This window comes from Salmo trutta, chromosome 28 (genome assembly GCF_901001165.1).
Source record: "Salmo trutta chromosome 28, fSalTru1.1, whole genome shotgun sequence".
NCBI lineage: Eukaryota > Metazoa > Chordata > Actinopteri > Salmoniformes > Salmonidae > Salmo > Salmo trutta.
The window spans coordinates 16,977,876-17,002,155 of NC_042984.1; the positions used below are offsets into that span (position 1 = coordinate 16,977,876).

The 24,280-nt window shown below is 46.6% G+C and overlaps 1 protein-coding gene across 3 annotated transcripts in view; it reads left to right on the forward strand.

Annotated features, from left to right (window-relative positions):
• Positions 1–24,280, forward strand: part of magi3a (membrane associated guanylate kinase, WW and PDZ domain containing 3a) — a 255,189-nt gene that overhangs the window by 179,363 nt on the left and 51,546 nt on the right. For all 3 annotated transcript variants that reach the window (XM_029718885.1, XM_029718887.1, XM_029718886.1), the window contains exon 4: positions 20,010–20,222. In XM_029718885.1, the coding sequence (XP_029574745.1) occupies positions 20,010–20,222 (213 nt within the window). The remainder of the gene's footprint in view (positions 1–20,009; positions 20,223–24,280) is intronic.

Sequence of the window (24,280 nt, forward strand, 5' to 3'; positions counted from 1 at the left end):
ATTACATTTAACAGCTTTAGATTTTACAAAACAATAAAAGAAAGTTGCTGGCGAAAGACAGGATAATCACTTGTACAAAGCTGGCACGTTCTCTGTTTTTCTACTACCTGTCGCAAGGCATTCTGGTACTTGCAGTCAATAGCATAATCCAATACTATCCAAAACAACATAAATATGTATGTAGTTCTCTCAATCTCCATCACACAAATTCTAATACAATTACATATGTAAATGACTATAAAGAAAATATATTTAGATACAGCTCAATTAATGAACTGTAAACATGAACTCTGTAACCCATTAGAAGTTACAACACGTATAGGTCTTTGAAGCACTCCAGTAGAGCTGAGTATTACTGAAGATTAGACCAGCCAGGGCAATGGGCCAACTCACAGGACTGGGGAGGGAGGGAGAGGGTGAAGGGGCTGTACTGAGAAGACAAACAGAGGACAATCCCAGAGAGAAGGATTAACAAATGCTTCAATGCTGAGAAATGTCAGAGTATAGAATGCGGTACTTTTTCTGTGTTTCACTGTGGGTCTAAAAAGACAAACACATATTGGACGAAAGTATACAGACTCACTCGATGCCGTTAAAAGAATCCCCTTTATCACTCGATGCAGTTAAAAATAATCCCCTTATCACTCCATGCAGTTAAAACGAATCCCCTTATCACTCCATGCTGTTAAAACGAATCCCCTTATCACTCCATGCAGTTAAAACGAATCCCCTTATCACTCCATGCTGTTAAAACGAATCCCCTTATCACTCCATGCAGTTAAAAAGAATCCCCTTATCACTCCATGCAGTTAAAACGAATCCCCTTATCACTCCATGCAGTTAAAACGAATCCCCTTATCACTCCATGCAGTTAAAACGAATCCCCTTATCACTCCATGCAGTTAAAAAGAATCCCCTTATCACTCCATGCAGTTAAAACGAATCCCCTTATCACTCGATGCAGTTAAAAAGAATCCCCTTATCACTCGATGCAGTTAAAAAGAATCCCCTTATCACTCGATGCAGTTAAAAAGAATCCCCTTATCACTCGATGCAGTTAAAAAGAATCCCCTTATCACTCGATGCAGTTAAAAAGAATCCCCTTATCACTCCATGCAGTTAAAACGAATCCCCTTATCACTCCATGCAGTTAAAAAGAATCCCCTTATCACTCGATGCAGTTAAAAAGAATCCCCTTTATCACTCGATGCAGTTAAAAAGAATCCCCTTATCACTCCATGCAGTTAAAACGAATCCCCTTATCACTCGATGCAGTTAAAAAGAATCCCCTTATCACTCCATGCAGTTAAAAAAAAATCCCCTTTATCACTACATGCAGCCATATTCTAATGTACATGGTGGCTGTGCATTGGCTAAAGTGGGGACTTGGGGAAGTGCTTATTAGAGGCAGTAGGTCTGGCCTTTAACACTGAAACCTCCAAGCTGGGAGCGGCTGTAGTCTAGTAGAAACATCTATTAACACTGGTTCACCCTCACAGCAGAGGAATGTGGAGTTGAAAAGGGTGGCTGTGGAGTCGTGGGAATCGATGCCAAGCAGACTGCCCGCTCTGTGCCAGCAGCGGAAGGAAGCCCGTCTACTCTGGAGAAGCCTATCTATTCTGCCAGCCTGTGAAGGCTGGGCATGCTGCTGGGCAGTGGGCGCTAAGCAGGAGAGAGAGGGGGCTCATCCTCCATGATTAATGAGTGTCTGTGGGCATGGCCTTGCCTGGCTAGTTAAGAGGCAGAGAGAGAGAGGGGAAAGGAGAGAGAGAGATATGGAGAGAAAGAAAGAGAGGGGGGAAATGAGTGTGTTAGAGCAGAGAGAGAAAAGACTTAAGTGGTGTTCCAGGGATGCGAGCATAATGGCTGTGTCCCCTGGTGTGCTAGCGCTATCTATTCACCACAGAGAGTGATGGCGAGAGGAACTCTTTTTAGCACACAAGGCCATGAGAGGAAGAGTGAAATTGAGAGAAAAGCTGGATCCCCCTGGGCCTGCTGGTTCCCCCTGGGCCTGCTGGATCCCCCTGGGCCTGCTGGTTCCCCCTGGGCCTGCTGGTTCCCCCTGGGCCTGCTGGATCCCCCTGGGCCTACTGGTTTCCCCTGGGCCTGCTGGTTCCCCCTGGGCTTGCTGGATCCCCCTGGGCCTGCTGGTTCCCCCTGGGCCTGCTGGATCTCCCTGGGCCTGCTGGATCCCCCTGGGCCTGCTGGTTCCCCCTGGGCCTGCTGGTACCCCCTGGGCCTGCTGGATCCCCCTGGGCCTGCTGGATCCCCCTGGGCCTACTGGTTTCCCCTGGGCCTGCTGGTTCCCCCTGGGCCTGCTGGATCCCCCTGGGCCTGCTGGATCCCCCTGGGCCTGCTGGATCCCCCTGGGCCTACTGGTTTCCCCTGGGCCTACTGGTTTCCCCTGGGCCTGCTGGTTCCCCCTGGGCCTGCTGGTTCCCCCTGGGCCTGCCTGCTGGATCCCCCTGGGCCTGCCTGCTGGATCCCCCTGGGCCTGCCTGCTGGATCCCCCTGGGCCTGCCTGCTGGATCCCCCTGGGCCTGCCTGCTGGATCTCCCTGGGCCTGCCTGCTGGATCTCCCTGGGCCTGCCTGCTGGATCTCCCTGGGCCTACTGGTTTCCCCTGGGCCTGCTGGTTCCCCCTGGGCCTGCTGGTTTCCCCTGGGCCTGCTGGTTCCCCCTGGGCCTGCTGGATCCCCCTGGGCCTGCTGGATCCCCCTGGGCCTGCCTGCTGGATCTCCCTGGGCCTGCTGGATCCCCCTGGGCCTACTGGTTTCCCCCTGGGCCTGCTGGATCCCCCTGGGCCTGCCTGCTGGATCTCCCTGGGCCTGCTGGATCTCCCTGGGCCTGCTGGATCCCCCTGGGCCTACTGGTTTCCCCCTGGGCCTGCTGGATCCCCCTGGGCCTGCCTGCTGGATCTCCCTGGGCCTGCTGGATCTCCCTGGGCCTGCTGGTTCCCCCTGGGCCTGCTGGATCCTCCTGGGCCTGGACTGTACCCATATAGGCTGGTCATGGATAAAGAATGAGGGGGAAGGTTAAAAAGTAATGTTTCTCTCCCACACACAGCACAGCAGCGACCACCAGTTCCTGGATGTTAATAGAACAGTGCATGTGACTAGCTGAATAGTGCTCTATGTGAAGGCTGACCGGACTGACTCTAGTATAACGTCTCTGTAGTCCTGGGTCCAAGATGATGAGGTTGACTGTACTAGTGATGCACGACATACTGAAACTTCTGTACTTTTTCGATACTAGAACATGAAAAACGGTTCGGTACTAGAATTTTGGTTCCTTTCGGTACTTCTGTCAAATGTGTCTGGCGTCATATATGGATTGAGAGGATCAAGTCTGACTAGTAATTTGAGTGAATATTCTGAAGGGGGCAGTAGTTAGCTAACCAGGCTACTTGCGCTTGAGCATGCAGCTGACACAGTGCGAGCCACTTTTGACAAACAAGCGAGAGGAGACAGGAAATGCTGACAGCATGGCTTCTTCTGAAACATCATACCTCCACACCCGCAGCTTGTTGACAAAACTGGCTGCAGAAGCAAACTATGGGAATATTTTGATTATAGAGCAGATGAGGGCCAGCCCACCGAAACAACTAAGCAAAATGTGTTACAAAGCAGTGCAACGTAAGGGAAGTTTACTTCCAAAACGAAACTATTTTTGAGTGACAATGACAAGAACATATATTCAGCATGACATTCATGTGAGCATCATAATATCATTACATAACCCAAAAGTAATGTGAAATGTACTCATAACTTGACCACAATATATTTAGCAATATGCTATCTGGGATCCTTGGGGATGTCCCTAACCTTAACCCTAACCTAACCTTAACCCTTACCTTAACCATTTAAAATGTCAACTTCAATGGGGGTAAAGTCAGAGTTGGGACCTCCCAAGGAACCCGGATAGCAATGACCATATATTTAGACTACTTCGCGGTTGTCTGGGCTTGTTAGCAGTATCCACTAGCCAGTCAGCAGCCCTGGGCAGAGCATTGCACCCTGGGAAGTGAAATGCTGTCCTGAAGTCATAGTATGCTATGTAAAATCCATTGCATTTGTGTGGTGTCACTGTACATGCCATATCTGCCATACCAACCCTGACTTTTGACCATACTGTACTGCTGTGGAGTATGGATGAGGTTGACTGTAGATAGAACCCTGACTGTGCTGTGGAGTATGGATGAGGTTGACTGTAGGTAGAACCCTGACTGTACTGCTGTGGAGTATGGATGAGGTTGACTGTAGGTAGAACCCTGACTGTGCTGTGGAGTATGGATGAGGTTGACTGTAGGTAGAACCCTGACTGTGCTGTGGAGTATGGATGAGGTTGACTGTAGGTAGAACCCTGACTGTGCTGTGGAGTATGGATGAGGTTGACTATAGGTAGAACCCTGACTGTGCTGTGGAGTATGGATGAGGTTGACTGTAGGTAGAACCCTGACTGTGCTGTGGCGTATGGATGAGGTTGACTGTAGATAGAACCCTGACTGTGCTGTGGAGTATGGATGAGGTTGACTGTAGGTAGAACCCTGACTGTGCTGTGGAGTATGGATGAGGTTGACTGTAGGTAGAACCCTGACTGTGCTGTGGAGTATGGATGAGGTTGACTGTAGGTAGAACCCTGACTGTGCTGTGGAGTATGGATGAGGTTGACTGTAGGTAGAACCCTGACTGTGCTGTGGAGTATGGATGAGGTTGACTGTAGGTAGAACCCTGACTGTGCTGTGGAGTATGGATGAGGTTGACTGTAGGTAGAACCCTGACTGTGCTGTGGAGTATGGATGAGGTTGACTGTAGGTAGAACCCTGACTGTGCTGTGGAGTATGGATGAGGTTGACTGTAGGTAGAACCCTGACTGTGCTGTGGAGTATGGATGAGGTTGACTGTAGGTAGAACCCTGACTGTGCTGTGGAGTATGGATGAGGTTGACTGTAGGTAGAACCCTGACTGTGCTGTGGAGTATGGATGAGGTTGACTGTAGGTAGAACCCTGACTGTGCTGTGGAGTATGGATGAGGTTGACTGTAGGTAGAACCCTGACTGTGCTGTGGCGTATGGATGAGGTTGACTGTAGATAGAACCCTGACTGTGGCGTACTGTATGGCTGAAATGTAAAAGTGTGTTAGACCATGATGGAAGATAATAAACTAAAGTGTCTGCATCCTGCCGGCATGCAGCTGTGCTCCCATATCAACAGGTGTTTTGTTAGCTTGTTGTCATTGTGGTCATGGGAGACATCTAATCAAATCAAATCAAATTTTATTTGTCACGTGCGCCGAATACAACAGGTGTAGACCTTACAGTGAAATGCTTACTTACAGGCTCTAACCAATAGTGCAAAAAAGGTATTAGGTGAACAGTAGGTAGGTAAAGAAATAAAACAACAGTAAAAAGACAGGCTATATACAGTAGCGAGGCTATAAAAGTAGCGAGGCTACATACAGACACCGGTTAGTCAGGCTGATTGAGGTAGTATGTACATGTAGGTATGGTTAAAGTGACTATGCATATATGATGAACAGAGAGTAGCAGTAGCATAAAAGAGGGGTTGGCGGGTGGTGGGTGGGACACAATGCAGATAGCCCGGTTAGCCAATGGGCGGGAGCAGTGGTTGGTCGGCCCAATTGAGGTAGTATGTACATGAGTGTATAGTTATAGTGACTATGCATATATGATAAAGAGAGAGTAGCAGCAGCGTAAAAAGAGGGGTTGGGGGGGCTCACAATGCAAATAGTCCAGGTAGCCATTTGATTACCTGTTCAGGAGTCTTATGGCTTGGGGGTAAAAACTGTTGAGAAGCCTTTTTGTCCTAGAGTTGGCACTCCGGTACCGCTTGCCATGCGGTGGTAGAGAGAACAGTCTATGACTGGGGTGGCTGGGGTCTTTGACAATTTTTAGGGCCTTCCTCTGACACCGCCTGGTGTAGAGGTCCTGGATGGCAGGCAACTTAGCCCCAGTGACGTACTGGGCCGTACGCACTACCCTCTGTATTGCCTTGCGGTCAGAGGCCGAGCAATTGCCCTACCAGACAGTGACGCAACCAGTCAGGATGCTCTCGATGTTGCAGTTGTAGAACCTTTTGAGGGTCTTAGGACCCATGCCAAATCTTTTTAGTTTTCTGAGGGGGAATGGGCTTTGTCGTGCCCTCTTCACGACTGTCTTGGTGTGTTTGGACCATTCTAGTTTGTTGTTGATGTGGACACCAAGGAACTTGAAGCTCTCAACCTTCTCCACTGCAGCCCCATCGATGAGAATGGGGGCGTGCTCGGTCCTCCTTTTCCTGTAGTCCACAATCATCTCCTTAGCCTTGGTTACGTTGAGGGATAGGTTGTTATTCTGGCACCACCCGGCCAGGTCTCTGACCTCCTCCCTATAGGCTGTCTCGTCGTTGTCGATGATCAGGCCTACCATTGTTGTGTCGTCATCAAACTTAATGATGGTGTTGGAGTCGTGCCTGGCCATGCAGTCGTGGGTGAACAGGGAGTACAGGAGGGGACTGAGCACGCACCCCTGGGGAGCTCCAGTGTTGAGGATCAGCGTGGCAGATGTGTTGCTACCTACCCTCACCACCTGGGGCTAGCCCGTCAGGTCCAGGATCCAGTTGCAGAGGGAGGTGTTTAGTCCCAGGATCCTTAGCTTAGTGATGAGCTTTGAAGGTACTATGGTGTTGAACGCTGAGCTGAAGTCAATGAATAGCATTCTCACATAAGTGTTCCTTTTGTCCAGGTGGGAAAGGGCAGTGTGGAGTGCAATAGGGATTGCATCATCTGAGGATCTGTTTGGGCGGTATGCAAATTGGAGTGGGTCTAGGGTTTCTGGGATAATGGTGTTGATGTTAGCCATTACCAACCTTTCAAAGCACTTCATGGCTACGGACGTGAGTGCTACGGGTCTGTAGTCATTTAGGCAGGTTGCGTTTGTGTTCTTGGGCTCAGGGACTATGGTGGTCTGCTTGAAACATGTTGGTATCAATCAGGGACATGTTGAAAATGTCAGTGAAGACACCTGACAGTTGGTCAGCGCATGCCTGGAGCACACGTCCTGGTAATCTGTCTGGCCCCTCAGCCGTTTGTATGTTGACCTGTTTAAAGGTCTTACTCACGTCGGCTACGGAGAGCGTGATCACACAGTCATCCGGGACAGCTGATGCTCTCATACATGCCTCAGTGTTGCTTGCATAGAAGTGATTTAGCTTGTCTGGTAGGCTCGTGTCACTGGGCAGCTTGCGGCTGTGCTTCCCTTTGTAGTCTGTAATAGTTTGCAAGCCCTGCCACATAAGACGAGCGTCGGAGCCGGTGTAGTATGATTCAATCTTAGACCTGTATTGACGCTTTGCCTGTTTGATGGTTCGTCGCAGGGCATAGCAGGATTTCTTGTAAGCTTCCGTGTTAGAGTCCCGCACCTTGAAAGTGGCAGCTCTACCCTTTAGCTCAGTGCGAATGTTGCCTGTAATCCATGGCTTCTGGTTGGGGTATGTACGTACAGTCACTGTGGGGACGACGTCCTCGATTAACTTATTGATAAAGCCAGTGACTGATGTGGTGTACTCCTCAATGCCATCGGAAGAATCCCGGAACATGTTCCAGTCTGTGTTAGCAAAACAGTCCAGTAGTTTAGCATCTGCTTATAGACCGAGTCACTGGTGCTTCCTACTTTAATTTTAGCTTGTAAGCAGGAATCAGGAGGATAGAGTTGTGGTCGGATTTACCAAATTAAGGGCGAGGGAGAGCTTAGTACGCGTCTCTGTGTGTGGAGTTCAGGTGATCTAGAATTTTTTCCCTCTGGTTGCACATTTAACATGTTGATGGAAATTTGGTAGAACTGATTTAAGTTTCCCTACATTAAAGTCTCCGGCCACAAGAAGCGACGCCTCTGGGTGGGTGGTTTCCTGTTTGCGTATTGCACTCAGACAGCTGTATAAGGAAATCTTAGTGCCAGCATCTGTCTGTGGTGGTAAATAAACAGCCACGAAAAGTATAGCTGAGAACTCTCTAGGCAAGTAATGTGGCCTGCAATTTATCACAATATACTTAACTTCAGGTGAACAAAATCTAGACTTCCTTAGATTTCGTGCACCAGCTGTTGTTTACAAATATGCACAGACCGCCCCCCCCTCGTCTTACCGGAGTGTGCTGTTCTATCTTGCCGGTGCAGCGTATAGCCCGCTAGCTGAATATCCATGTCGTCATTCAGCCACAATTTCGTGAAACATAGGATATTACAGTTTTTGATGTCCCGTTGGTAGGATATTCGTGATCGTACCTCATCTAGTTTATTGTCCAATGATTGCACGTTGGCGAGTAGTATTGACGTTAACGGCAGCGTTCCCACTCGCCTTTTCCGGGTCCTGACCAGGCATCCGGCTCTTTGTCCTCTGTACCTGCGTCGCCTCCTCTTGCAAATAACGGGGATGTTGGCCCTGTCGGGTGTTTGGAGAATGTCTTGTGCTTCTTGCTTGTTGAAGAAAAAATCTTTGTCTAATCCGAGGTGAGTAATCGCTGTCCTGATATCCAGAAGCTCTTTTTTGTCGTAAGATACGGTTGCAGAAACGTTATGTACAAAATAAGTTACAAATAACACATAATAACACAATTGGTTGGGCGCCCGTAAAACTGCTGCCATTTCTTCCGGCGCCATTTCTGCACTTCCTAGCATATCTACAATGCCTTCAGAAAGTATTCACACACCTTGACTCTCTGTACCCCACATATACAATTATCTGTAAGGTTCCTCAGTCGAGCAGTGAATTTCAAACACAGATTTAACTACAAAGACCAGGGAGGTTTTCCAATGCCTAGCAAAGAAAGGCACATATTGTCATATCCACAGGAAGTAGGGGTGCTGAGGGTGCTGCAGCAACACCTGAAAAGTCACACAAAAAAACAAGGGGAAAAAAATAACACCCAATCACTACAAAGATACAGGCGTCCTTTCTAAGTCAGTTGCTGGAGAGGAAGGAAACCGCTCAGGGATTCCACCATGAGGCCTATGGTGACTTTAAAACAGTTACAGTGTTTAATGGCTGTGATAGGACAGAACTGAGGATGGTTCAACAACTTTGTAGTTACTCCGCAATATTAACCTAATTGACATATTGAAAAGAAGGAAGCCTGTACAGACAAAAAATATTTCAAAACATGCATCCTGTTTGCAATAAGGCGGTAAGGTAAAACTGTGACTAAGGAGTTTTTTAGGATAAAAAAAAAACGGAATAGAGCTAAGCACAGGCAAAATCCTAGCGGAAAACCTGGTTCAGGCTGCTTTCCAACAGACACTGGGAGATGAATTCACCTTTCAGCAGGACAATAACGTAAAACACAAGGCCTAATACACTGGAGTTGCTGACCAAGACAATGTGTGGCCTAGTTACAGTTTTGACTTAAATCGGCTTGAAAATCTATGGCAAGACAACACTGTATCTCATGTCCACACAGTTGGACTGTATAGTGAGTCTCTCTGGTTCCACCCCCTGCCTTCTACCTACCTTTTTGTAACATGTCTCACAAACATTAAACCCACATCAGGAATGTAGCCCCCCCCCCCCTACACACGTCTCACAAACATTAAACCCACATCAGGAATGTAGCCCCCCCCCCCCCCTACACACGTCTCACAAACATTAAACCCACATCAGGAATGTACCCCCCCCCTCTACACACGTCTCACAAACATTAAACCCACATCAGGAATGTACCCCCCCCCCCCCCCCCCCACACACGTCTCACAAACATTAAACCCACATCAGGAATGTAGCCCCCCCCCCCCTACACACGTCTCACAAACATTAGACCCACATCAGGAATGTAGCCCCCCCCCCTACACACGTCTCACAAACATTAAACCCACATCAGGAATGTAGCCCCCCCCCCCTACACACGTCTCACAAACATTAAACCCACATCAGGAATGTAGCCCCCCCCCTACACACGTCTCACAAACATTAAACCCACATCAGGAATGTAGCCCCCCCCCCCCCCCCCCCCCCCTACACACGTCTCACAAACATTAAACCCACATCAGGAATGTACCCCCCCCCCCCTACACACGTCTCACAAACATTAAACCCACATCAGGAATGTAGCCCCCCCCCCTACACACGTCTCACAAACATTAAACCCACATCAGGAATGTAGCCCCCCCCCCCCACACACGTCTCACAAACATTAAACCCACATCAGGAATGTACCCCCCCCCCCCTACACACGTCTCACAAACATTAAACCCACATCAGGAATGTAGCCCCCCCCCCTACACACGTCTCACAAACATTAAACCCACATCAGGAATGTAGCCCCCCCCCCTACACACGTCTCACAAACATTAAACCCACATCAGGAATGTAGCCCCCCCCCCCCTACACACGTCTCACAAACATTAAACCCACATCAGGAATGTAGCCCCCCCCTACACACGTCTCACAAACATTAAACCCACATCAGGAATGTAGCCCCCCCCCCCCCTACACACGTCTCACAAACATTAAACCCACATCAGGAATGTAGCCCCCCCCACTCTACACACAAGTGATGCGCGGGTTGAACCAGTCTGAAGAACATTGTTTGGTATTCACAACAGAACAGATGTTTGTGATTTAATAAATTATCTCACATGACTAGTGACGGACGGACCAGGCTGAAGGAGTGAATGCAAGCAGTGAAGAATTTTTGCATGTTTGTGATCCTCTTGTGTTTGGATGATCAGCACATTCACTCATCTGAGACATTCGGTGAACACTTCTCTCCAGACACACTGCCTAGTCTGGACCAATTCACATAATGCTTAGAGGTGATGGCTGAAGGGCAGGTGGGTGGCAGGCAGGTTGAATAAAGAGAAAACAATATTTTAAAAATCCATTAATGCATAATTCTTGTGCAATTTATGTCTATGGACTACATCGATGTTTTTCTCTCATTATTTGAGACTATCTGGCCTTAGTGCGTAAGCCTAAGCTTTAGGGCCTAATTGTACATGCACCAAATAGCCTGCACGCTAATCTCCAAATGCTTTTGGGAACGGGCAGAAAAATCAATACACGGAGGCAAAAAGGACGATGACAGAGTTTATTTGAATTAGAGAAAAGTTAGCAAATGGAGAGTTGAAAATAAAGAGACGGGAGGGCCAGAAAGATTTGGTGAAACGATAAAAGAAGATGATATCAGTGTTGTGTGTGATGATTGTGAGGCATTATACAAATTCAACAGTCACAAGATGGGGACTACAAATAGGCCTATGGCACCTCAAGGGAACTGTATCCTACTGGTTGTATTTGCATTTATTAGTGTTGCCAAGGCAGCAGCTACTCTTCCTGGGGTCCAAACACATTAAAGCACTTACATTACATATAAAACAAAAGATAAAACAGTACATCATATAACATTATTACACCACTACATATCTACAATACAAAATGTATAATACTACCATACAACAATATTACTATGTACGTGTGTGCTAGAGCGCGGGTGTCTCTTCACAGTCCCCACTGTTCCATAAGGTGTATTTTACCAGTTTTTTAAAAATCAGATTCTACTGCTTGCATCAGTTACCTGATGTGGAATAGAGATCCACGTAGTCATGGCTCTGTGTAGTACTGTGCGCCTCCCATAGTCTGTTCTGGCGGCATGTCTTGTGGGGTATGCATGGGTGTCCAAACTGTGTGCTAGTAGTTTAAACAGACAGCTTGGTACATTCAGGTTGTCAACACTTCTTACAAAAACAAGTAATGATGAAGTCAATCTCTCTTCCACTTTGAGCCATAAGAGCATATCATTAATGTTAGCTCCCTGTGTACTTTTAAGGGCCAGCTGTGCTGCCCTGTTCTGAGACAATTGTACTTTTTATAAGTCCCTCTTTGTGGCACCTGACCACACGACTGAACAGTAGTCCAGGTGCGATGAAACTATGGCCTGTAGGACCTGCCTGGTTAATAATGTTGTTAAGAAGGCAGGGCAACACTTTATTATGGACAGACTTCTCCCGATCTTAGCTACTGTTGTATCAATATGTTTTGACCATGACAGTTTGCAATCCAGGGTTACTCCAAGCAGTTTAGTCACCTCAACTTGCTCATTTTCCACATTACTAATTACAATATTTAGTTGGGGTTTAGGATTTAGTAAATGATTTGCCCCAAATAAAATGCTTTTAGTTTTTGAAATATTTATGACTAACTTATTCCTTGCCACCCATTCTGAAACTAACTGCAGCTCTTTGTTGAGTGTTGCAGTCATTTCAGTCGCTGTAGTAGCTGACGTGTATAGTGTTGAGTCATCCGCACACATAGACACACTGGCTTTACCCAAGTAGCAAGTAGATTAAAAAAAGTAAGGGGCCTAAATAGCTGCCCTAAACAGCTGTCCTGGGGAATTCCTGATTCTACCTGAATTATGTTGGAGAGGCTTCCATTAAAGAACACCCTCTGTGTTCTGTTAGACAGGTAACTCTTTATCCACCATATAGCAGGGGTGTAAAGCCATAACGCATCCGGTTTTCCAGCATGATCGATAATTGATAATGTCAAAAGCCACAAGAAGTCTAACAAAACAGCCCCCACAATCTTTTTATCATCAATATCTCTCAGCCAATCATCAGTCATTTGTGTAAGTGCTGTGCTTGTTGAATGTGCTTCCCTATAAGCGTGCTGAAAGTCTGTCAGTTTGTTTACTGTAAAATAGCATTGTGTCTGGTCAAACACAATTTTTTCCAAAAGTTTACTAACTGTTGGTAACAGGCTGATTGGTCAGCTATTTGAGCCAGTAAAGGGGGCTTTACTATTCTTGGGTAGCTATGACTTTTGCTTTCCTCCAAGCCTGAGGGAACATACTTTCCAGCATGCTTAAATTGAAGATATGGCAAATAGGAGTGGCAATATCGTCCGCTATTATACTCAGTAATTTTCCATCCAGGTTGACAGACCCTGGTAGGTTATCATTGTTGATAGACAACAATAATTTTTTCACCTCTTCTAACACTCACTTTACGGATTTCAAAAGTACTATGCTTGTCTTTCATAATTTGGTCAGATATACTTGGATGTGTAGTGTCAGTGTTCTTGCCAATGAAAAAGTCATTAAAGCAGTTGGCAATGTCAGTTGGTTTTGTGATGAATAAACCATCTGATTCAATGAATGTTGGTGCCGAGTTTGCCTTTTTGCTCAATATTTCATTTAAGGTGCTCTAAAGCGTTTTACTATCATTCTTTATATAATTTATTTTTCTTTCATAGTGTAGTTTATTTTTATTTAGTTTAGTCACATGATTTCTCAATTTGCAGTATGTTTGCCAATCAGTTGGGCTGCCAGACTTAATTGCCATACTTTTAGCCTCATCCCTCTCAACCATAAAATTGTTCAATTCCTCATCAATCCAAGGGGATTTAACAGTTTTTACAGTCATTTTCTTAATGAGTGCATGCTCATTAGTAACTGGAAAAAGCAATTTCATAAATGTGTCAAATGCAGCATCTGGTTGCTCCTCATTACACACCACAGACCAGCAAATATTATTTACATCATCAACATATGAATCACTACAAAACTTATTGTATGACCTCTTATTTATATACTATTTTAGGCCCAGCCTTTGGAACTTTGGTTTTCCTAGATATGGCCATTATATTGTGATCACTACATCCAATGGATTTGGATACTGTTTTAAAGCAAATTTTTGCAGCATTAGTAAAGATATGATCAATACATGTTGATGATTTCATTCATGTGCTGTTTGTAACTACCCTGATAGGTTGATTGACAACCTGAATCAGGTTGCAGGCACTGATTACAATTAGAATTTTTTTCTTGAGTGCGCAGCTTGATGAGAGCCAGTCAACATTTAAATCACCCAGAAAATATACCTCTCTGTTGATATCACATACAATATCAAGCATTTCACACACATTATCCAGATACTGACTGTTAGCACTTGGTGGTCTATAGCAGCTTCCCACAAGAATGGGCTTTAGGTGAGTCAGATGAACCTGTAGCCATATTACTTCAACAGTATTTAACATTAGATCGTCTCTAAACTTTACAGGAATGTGGTTTTGAATATAGACCGCAACACCGGCCCCCAATGGCATTTCTGTCTTTTCGGTAGATGTTATAACAATGTATTGCTACCACTGTATCATCAAATATATTATCTAAGTGAGTTTCAGAGATAGTCCGAATATGAATGGAATCTGTTACAATTCAGATGGGTTAAATGGAAACTGAAATCTGGACACTGACTGTAGGTCTATATCCTCTCACATAGCCTTAATATTAACTCCTGCAGAATTAAGCATATCTTGCAGTAAAATGATACACCAAATGTAGGCTAAATTTTGACTCAGGAACAGGTGCTGTCTTTATCAGCATCATAAAAGCTGCTAGTATTTTAAACACATAAAATATGCATCTAAACCGAACTGAAATCTTATCCAAAACACGTTGGGTCATTTTCACAGCTTTCTATTTCTTTACAACTGGTCAAACTGATGTCATTTTCAAATTTTGCACAGAAAATCTTTCCAGTTTTTTTTCTTCTGTTGAGTAAGGGTTTATTTAGTCTTCTAAGGCAACATATAATGACAGAAGAGAAGCTGTATCTGATTATAGAGTTGACTAACAAATGACCTACAAAACATCAGAAATTATAAATCAGGCAAAAAAATCCTGCACCCCCTGTCAAAAAATTGTTCCGCCATTCTCTTACTGTAGCCTACAGCACATTGTCTATATTATCAGGTTAGGGTTGGGTGTGGGCCTCAGATTTTCACTTTATCACATATAGTCGGGCAGTTGCGGATGGGTTATTAGCAATTGCGGGCAGGTGCGGGTGAACAAACAGCTGACCTGCATACCATTATCACACACACACACTCACACAGACACACACCCCTCTCTTCACACATCCTACAGATTCCCTTCAGATTAATGGTGATGAATACTGTAACTAATGTATCTTCCCCCTCTCCTCTCCCATCCCGCTGTCCCCTCTTCCTCTCCCTTCCTCTCCTCTCCCGCTGTCCCCTCTCCCATCCTGCTGTCCCCTCTTCCTCTCCCCCCGCTGTCCCCTCTCCCATCCTGCTGTCCCCTCTTCCTCTCCCCTCCCGCTGTCCCCTCTTCCTCTCCCACTCTGCTGTGTACTCTTGCTCTCCCATCCCGCTGTCCCCTCTTGCTCTCCCATCCTGCTGTCCCCTCTTCCTCTACTTTCCCGCTGTCCTCTCTTCCTCTCCCCACGTCCTCTCTTCCTCTACCCTCCCTCTGTCTTCTCTTCCTCTAACCTCCCTCTGTCCCCTCTTCCTCTCTCCTCCATCTTCCTCTCTCCTCCTTCCTCTCTTCCTCCCTCTTCCTCTGTTCCTCTCTCCTCCCTCTTCCTCTCTCCTTTCCCCTCCTTCTGTCCCCTCTTCCTCTCCTCCCTCTTCCTCTCCCCTCCTTCTGTCCCCTCTTCCTCTCTTCTCCCTCTTCCTCCCTCTGTCCCTTCTTCCTCTTTCCTCCCTCTGTCCCCTGTTCCTCTCTCCTCCCTCTGTCCCCTCTTCCTCTGTCCTCTCTCTTCCACTCCCCTCTCTCCCTCTCTGTGCTCTCTAGTACACATTAATCAGAGACTAGGAGAGCTGTGTTTATGAGCTATTAATCACACACCACTGGGCCTGGGAGAGGGAGGGAGGGAGAGGTAGGGAGATGAAGAGAGGGAGAGAGAGGTGGGGGTTAGAGAGAGACTAAGGGAGGGAGGGAGGGAGAGCAAGGGAAGTAAAAGAGAGGGAGGAAGGTGGCTGGGCCGTGTGGTGACAGGTCTGGATTAAAGAAGGCCATCTATCTTTCATCTTCATCGTACCGTGCTCAAGTATAATGAAGCTGTGTTTTGACAAATGCAAATGTATCAATCAGATGTCAGAGATATGGAGATGGAGGGAAGGAGGAGTGCAGCAGATGGTTTGGTTGGTTGTCTGTGGCTGAGGAGAAGGTGTGTTGATCGCTGTGTGGCTCAGTGCAGGAGGGAAGCTGGATATCCGTGTGTCAGGCGGTAGCCAAAACACTTTAGTTACACACCAGTAGCTTCTTTCCCCCACACAACCAGCAGGGTCTCTGCTAAGGGCTGTTGAATGTAGCTCCGAGGTCATGGAAGGCAGAGAGGAGGGACACAGGTGTGGGGAGGGGGGTCACACAGTAAAATGACTCCTACCTCTCTCCACTCTCAGAGCTTCTACTCTCTGTCACAGACAGACAGACAGACAGACAGACAGACAGACAGACAGACAGACAGACAGACAGACAGACAGACAGACAGACAGACAGACAGACAGACAGACAGACAGACAGACAGACAGACAGACAGACAGACAGACAGACAGACAGACAGTTAAGTTGAGTACAGTATTGAATTATTTGGCAGAACACATCTCGATAACCAAAGCCATGAATCTATACAAATGAGTTAATGAATCTATACAAATGAGTTAATTGAGACATTAGAACTACTACATTAAGAACAGTACAGCTAAATCATAGAGTTGAGAGGGTAACTAATGAGGTCTGATTCACAAACACCCTCTTGGCATTCTATCTATCAATCAATCAATCAAGTGTATTTATAAAGTGCTTTTTACATCAGCACACAAAACAAAGTGCTTTCACAGAAACCCAGCCTAAAACCCCAAACAGCAAGCAATGCAGATGTAGAAGCACGGTGGCTAGGAAAAACTCCCTAGAAAGGCAGGAACCTAGGAAGAAACCTAGAGAGGAACCAGGCTCTGAGGGGTGGTAATCTAGACATAAGAGTACATGGCCATTAAGGCCAGATTGTTAAATAAGCAACCCATAAGCTATTAACTTAATACAGGGTGTAAATAATTACAATTATTTGTTTCTATTATGAATAAATTAAAGAGAGAGCTTGGTCTAAAAACCAAAAGCGTTCCTCAGGAATGCCAGCCCATGTTGACTCCAATGATTCCCCCAGTTGTGTCGAATTGTCTGGATGTCCTTTGGGTGGTGGACCATTCTGGATACACACAGGAACCTATTGTTTGACCCTCTGAATAGCACACACACACAATCCATGTCTAAATGGTCTCAAGTCTTAAAAATCCTTCTGTAACCTGTCTCCTCCCCTTCATCTAGACTGATTGAAGTGGATTTAATAAGTGACATCAATAAGGGATCATAGCTTTCACCTGGATTCACCTGGATTCACCTGGTCAGTCCATCATACTCAGTGTATGTTAATAATGACATCTTTAATTTGGCTGTGCAGGTCTGAGCCTATGTTTCATAACACGTTGAGCTAGGTTTACTCTTAGATGTTGGGGTATTTTTCCCATGAATACCCATAAGATGAGGCAACCCGTCGGTGTTGTAAATGGACTACTAGGTTGTTGAGAGATGTTTCTCCACATGTAATAACTCTCGATGGTACATGTAGCTTACAGGAGGTTGTTGTCACTATAATTGGGGAGGACAGGCTCGTGGTAATGGCTGAAGCGGAATGGTGTCAAACACATGGTTGCATTCGCCCCGTTCCAGCCATTATTATGAGCTGTCTTCCCCTCAGCAGCCTCCACTGATATAACTGTAACTCACCACCCCCCCAGATAGGCTGAGAAACTCTAGGAGTTAGTTTTGCATTCTACTCTAAAGTCAGCGCCACTGGAGGACTGGCTTCCCAGGGGCAGAGGGAAGAGAGGGAACAGCAAAATGAATCAACATGTATACCCTCCTGAGTTGCTGTTTCTCCCTCTTCCTCTCTTTCTTTAGATTGTTCTGTCTGGTTAGCTGTGAGGAGGCGAAAAGAAATCGAGAAATTGGGTCAACTTTCCCACAGTAGGAGAGAGAGAAGGCGAGGGAGAGAGAGAAGGTGAGGGAGGGAGGGAGAGAGAGAGAGAGAGAAGGCAAGGGAGAGAGAGAAGTGGAGGGAGGGAGGGAGGGAGGGAGGGAGTAAAAAAAGAGTGTTCCTCTCCTCACAGAGGGAGTTGTGCTGTTTTGGCCCTGGGCACCACAGTACACAACACAGGACAATAAAACACAGCCAGTAGAGCCAATAGAACCAGGCAGCGCCTTGCCCGGTCTGTCCTGGATAAAGGCTTCTGTCACGGGGCTCTGGGGAGCACAGCCCAGCACTGCACTGCAGTAAATATGACAATAAGAAGAGAGAGAGAGATGGGGAAGGAGAGAGGGAGTGGGGAATCCATTTCCCTTTTTAGTGTTGACATGCTGAGTATAAACTGTCCTATCTCTCCTCCAGGGCTGTCATTGAACGACTGTTTCTGACCGGCTATCTCTAACCTCTCTCTCTGTGTGTGCGTGTATGCGTGTGTGCATGTGCGTGGTTGCACCTGCCATATACACTACCGGTCCAAAGTTTTAGAACACCTACTCATTCAATCGTTTTTTTTTTTTGTTGCTATTTTCTACATCGTAGAATAATAGTGAAGACATCAAAACAATGAAATAACACATATGGATTCATGTAGTAGCCCAAAAAGTGTTAAACAAATCCAAATATATTTTATATTTCAGATTCTTCAAATAGCCACCCATTGCCTTGATGATAGCTTTGCACACTCTTGGCATTCTCTCAACCAGCTGCACCTGGAATGCTTTTCCAGCCGTCTTAAAGGTGTTCCCACATATGCTGAGAACTTGTTGGCTGCTTTTCCGACACTCTGCGGTCCGACTCATCCCAAACCATCTCAATTGGGTTGAGGTCGGGGGATTGTGAAGGCCAGGTCATCTGATGCAGCACTCCATCACTATCCTTCTTGGTCAAATAGCCCTTACACAGCCTGGAGGTGTGTTGGGCCATTGTCCTGTTGAAAAACAAATGATAGTCCCACTAAGCCCAAACCAGATGGGATGGCGTATCGCTGCAGAATGCTGTGATAGCCATGCTGGTTAAGTGTGCCTTGAATTCTAAATAAATCACTGACAATGTCACCAGCAAAGCACTCCCACACCATAACACCTCCTCCTCCATGCTTTACGATGGAAAATACACATGCGGTGATCATCCGTTCACCCACACTGCGTCTTACAAAGACACGGCGGTTGGAACCAAAAATTGCCAATTTGGACTCCAGACCAAAGGACATATTTCCACCTAATGTCTATTGCTTGTGTTTCTTGGCCCAAGCATGTCTCTTATTATTATTGGAGTCTTTTAGTAGTGGTTTCTTTGCAACAATTTTACCATGAAGGCCTGATTCACGCAGTCTCCTCTGAACAGTTGGTGTTGAGATGTGTCTGTTACTTGAACTCTGTGAAGCATTTATTTGGGCTGCAGTTTCTGAGGCTGGTAACTCTAATGAGCTTATCCTCTGCAGCAGAGGTAATTCTGGGTCTTCCTTTCATGTGGTGGTCGGTCCTCATGAGAGCTGGTTTCATCAGAGCTCTTGATTGTTTTTGCGACTGCACTTGAAGAAACTTTCAAAGTTCTTGAAATTTTACGGATTGACTGACCTTCATGTCTTAAAATAATAACAGACTGTCGTTTCTCTTTGCTTATTTGAGCTGTTCTTGCCATAATATGGACTTGGTCTTTTACCAAATAGGGCTATCTGCTGTATACCTTGTCACAACACAACTGATTGGCTCAAATGTATTAAGAAGGAAATAAATTCCACAAATGTACTTTTAAGAGGCACACCTGTTAATTGAAGTGCATTCCAGGTGACTACCTCATGAAGCTGGTTGAGAGAATGCCAAGAGTGTGCAAAGCTGTCATCAAGGCAAAGGGTGTCTATTTGAAGAATCTCAAATATAAAATATGTTTTGATTTGTTTAACAATTTTTTGGTTACTACATGATTCCATATGTGTTATAAAATAGTAAAAAATAAAGAAAAACTCTTGAATGAGAAGCTGTTCTAAAACTTTTGACCAGTGCTGTATTCATTGTAATCAGACAGTTGTCATTGTTTCCACAACCTAACTTCCCCTTGGGGATTAATAAAGTATCATCGTCTCCACCAGGTTACTGACTGTTTCGATTGACACTGCTGTGTGTGTTCGCTACCAGGGAACTACTACGGGACGCCGAAGCCCCCAGCAGAGCCCAGCCCGGTGCAGCCTGACCTGGTAGATCAGGTGCTGTTTGATGAGGAGTTTGATTCAGAGGTCCAGAGGAAACGCACCACCTCCGTCAGCAAAATGGACAGGAAGGACAGTGCAGCCCCCGAGGAAGAGGACGAGGAGGAGAGAGAGAGGTCTCCCCTGGTCAACGGACTCACAGGTAAGATGTCCTGTCCATGTTGTCCTGCAACATGTTCCCATCCTCTCCCACAAACTGCCTCAAACTGATCATCAACAACATTGATATTGTTGGTAGTTAAAATGGCGCCGGAGCAGAAAGCAGACGTTTTACGTGCCCCCAATCGATTTGTGTTTTTTGTTCGTTTATCTGCGTTGTTTGCAATTTCTTTTTTTACTATTTTTGTACATAACGTTGCCGCTACCGTCTCTTATGACCGAAAATAACTTCTAGACATCAGGACTGCGATTACTCACCACGGACTAGCAGAATCCTTTTCCTTCTTTCACGACTCTGACGATCCCAATATACGGCTCCCTCGGGAACAGGCCCCGACCCCAGTGATCTGCGTGAAGAGGAGGCAGAGAAAGAAAGGCCAGAGGGCGGGCTGTCTTCTGAGGAGTAGGAGGCGATCGAATAAACCCCCACTCCCCTCAGTTCTGCTTGCAAACATGCCATCTTTGGACAAGGAAATGGATGAGTTATTGGGAAGATTAAACTACCAACGGGACATTAAAAACTGTAACATCTTATGGTTCACGGAGTCTTGGCTGAACGGCGACAATATCAACATACAGCTGGCTGGCTATACGATGTACCGGCAGGATAGAACAGCAGCGTCTGGTAAGACAAGCGGCGGCGGTCTATTTATTTTTGTAAACAACAGCTGGTGCACGATATCTAAGGAAGTCTAGAGCCATTGCTCGCCTGAGGTAGAATTTCTCATGATAAACTGCAGATCACATTACCTACCGAGAGAGTTCTCATCTATATTCTTTGAAGCTGTTTACATACCACCACAGTCAGAGGCTGGCACCAAGATAGCAGTGAATGAGCTGTATTCCGCCGTAAGTAAACAAGAAAACGCTCACCCAGAGGCGGTGCTCCTCGTAGCCAGGGACTTTAATACAGTGGAACTTAAATCAGTTTTACCTAATTTCTATCAACATGTTAAATGTGCAACCAGAGGGAAAATAACTTTGGACCACCAATACTCCACACACAGAGATGCATACAAAGCTCTCCCTCACCCTCCATTTGGTAAATCTGACCATAATTCTAATCTCCTGATTCCTGCTTACAAGCATAAATTAAAGCAGGAAGCACCAGTGACTAGATCAATAAAAAAGTGGTCAGAAGAAGCAGATGCTAAGCTACAGGACTGTTTTGCTAGCACAGACTGGAATATGTTCCGGGATTCCTCCAATGGCATTGAGGCGTACACCACATGTCATTGGCTTCATCAATAAATGCATCGATGATGTCGTCCCCACAGTGACCATACGTACCCCAACCTGAAACCATGGATTACAGGCAGCATCCACACTGAGCTAAAGGCTAAAGCTGCCGCTTTCAAGGAGCGGCACTCTAACTCGGAAGCTTATAAGTAATCCCGCTATGCCCTCAGATGAACCATCAAATAGGCAAAGCGTCAATACAGGACTAAGATCGAGTCGTACTACACCGGCTCTGATGCTTGTCGGATGTGGCAAACCATTACAAACTACAAAGGGAAGCACAGCCAAGAGCTGCCCAGTGACACAAGCCTACCGGATGAGCTAAACTACTTCTATGCTCGCTTTGATGCAAATAACACTGAAACATGCATGAGAGCACCAGCTGTACCGGACCACTGTGTGATCACGCTCTCCGCAGCCGATGTGAGTAAGACCTTTAGACAGGTCAACATTCACAAGGCTGCAGGGCCAGACGGATTACCAGGACATGTACTGCGAGTATGCGCTGACCATCTAGCAAGTGTCTTCACTGACATTTTCAACCTCTCCCTGTCCGAGTCTGTAATACCAACATGTTTTAAGCAGACCACCATAGTGCCTGTGCCCAAGAACACTAAGGTAACCTGCCTAAATGACTACCGACCCGTAGCACTCACGTCTGTAGCCATCTTGTGCTTTGAAAGGCTGGTCATGGCTCACATCAACACCATCATCCCAGAAACCCTAGACCCACTCCAATTTGCATACCGCCCCAACAGATCCACAGATGATGCAGTCTCTATTGCACTCCACACTGCCCTTTTCCACCTGGACAAAAGGAACACCTATGTGAGAATGCTATTCATTGACAAAAGCTCAGCTTTCAACAGCATAGTGCCCTCAAAGCTTACCAATAACCTAAGGACCCTGGGGCTAAACACCTCCCTCTGCAACTGGATCCTGGACTTCCTGATGGGCCGCCCCCAGGTGGTAAGGGTAGGTAACAACATATCCGCCACGCTGATCCTCAACACAGGGGCTCCTCAGGGGTGCGTGCTCAGCCCCCTCCTGTACTCCCTGTTCACTCATGACTGCACGGCCAGGCACGACTCCAACACCATCATTAAATTTGCCGATGACACAACAGTGGTAGGCCTGATCACCGACAACAACGAGACAGTCTGTAGGGAGGACGTCAGAGACCTGGCCATGTGGTGCCAGGACAACAACCTCTCCTTCAACGTGATCAAGTCAAAGGAGATGATTGTGGATTACAGGAGAAAGAAGACCTAGCACGCCCACATTCTCATCAACGGGGCTGCGGTGGAGCAGGTTGAGAGCTTCAAGTTCCTTGGTGTCCACATCACCAACAAACTAACATGGTCCAAGCACAGCATGACTGTCGTGAAGCGGGCACGGCAAAACCTATTCCCCCTCAGGAGACTGAACAATTTGGCATGAGTCCTTAGATCCTCAAAAGGTTCTACAGCTGGACCATCGAGAGCGTCCTGACTGGTTGCATCACTGCCTGGTATGGCAACTGCTCGGCCTCCGACCGCAAGGCACTACAGAGGGTAGTGTGAACGGCCCAGTGCATCACTGGGGCCAAGCTTCCTGCCATCCAGGACCTCTGTACCAGGCAGTATCAGAGGAAGGCCCTGAAAATTGTCAAAGACTCCAGCCACCCAAGTCATAGACTGTTCTCTCTGCTACCACACGGCAAGCGGTACAGGAGCGCCAAGTCTCGGTCCAAGAGGCTTCTAAACAGCTTCTACCCCCAAGCCATAAACTCCTGAACATCTAGTCAAATGGCTACCCAGACTATTCACATTGCCCCCCCTCCCCTCTCCACACCACTGCCTCTCTGTTGTCATCTATGCGTAGTCACTTTATTTAACTCTACCTACATGTACATACTACCTCAACCAACCGGTGCCCCCGCACATTGACTCTGTACCGGCACCCCCCATTGTTATTTTTTACTGCTGCTCTTTAATTACTTGGTTCTTTTATCTCTGGTTCTTATCCATATTTTTTTAAACTGTGTTGTCGGTTAGGGACTCGTAAGTAAGCATTTCACTGTAAGGTCTAAATCTGTTGTATTCGGCGCATGTGACTAATAACATTTGCTTTGACTTGATTTGAACGCAACTAGTGCCCCTAATGCATCACAGGTCAACCAATGGCGACATCCCAGGGAGCCTAATATGCTCGGACATTCACTCTTTCACTTTGTCGGAGATCAATTTGTTCTGGCTTAACAATAGCTGCCCATGCTGCTCAAAATGAGAGAAAGAGGGATGAGAAAGAGAAAGGGCTTTTATTTCCATCACCCTCATTCCTTCCACCCACCATCACCCTCATTCCTTCCACCCACCATCACCCTCATTCCTTCCACCCACCATCACCCTCATTCCTTCCACCCACCATCACCCTCATTCCTTCCACCCACCATCACCCTCATTCCTTCCACCCACCATCACCCTCATTCCCTCCACCCACCATCACCCTCATTCCCTCCACCCACCATCACCCTCATTCCTTCCACCCACCATCACCCTCATTCCTTCCACCCACCATCACCCTCATTCCTTCCACCCACCATCACCCTCATTCCTTCCACCCACCATCACCCTCATTCCTTCCACCCACCATCACCCTCATTCCCTCCACCCACCATCACCCACATTTCCTCCATCCACCATCACCCTCATTCCCTCCATCCACCATCACCCTCATTCCCTCCACCCACCATCACCCTCATTCCCTCCACCCACCATCACCCACATTTCCTCCACCCACCATCACCCTCATTCCTTCCAC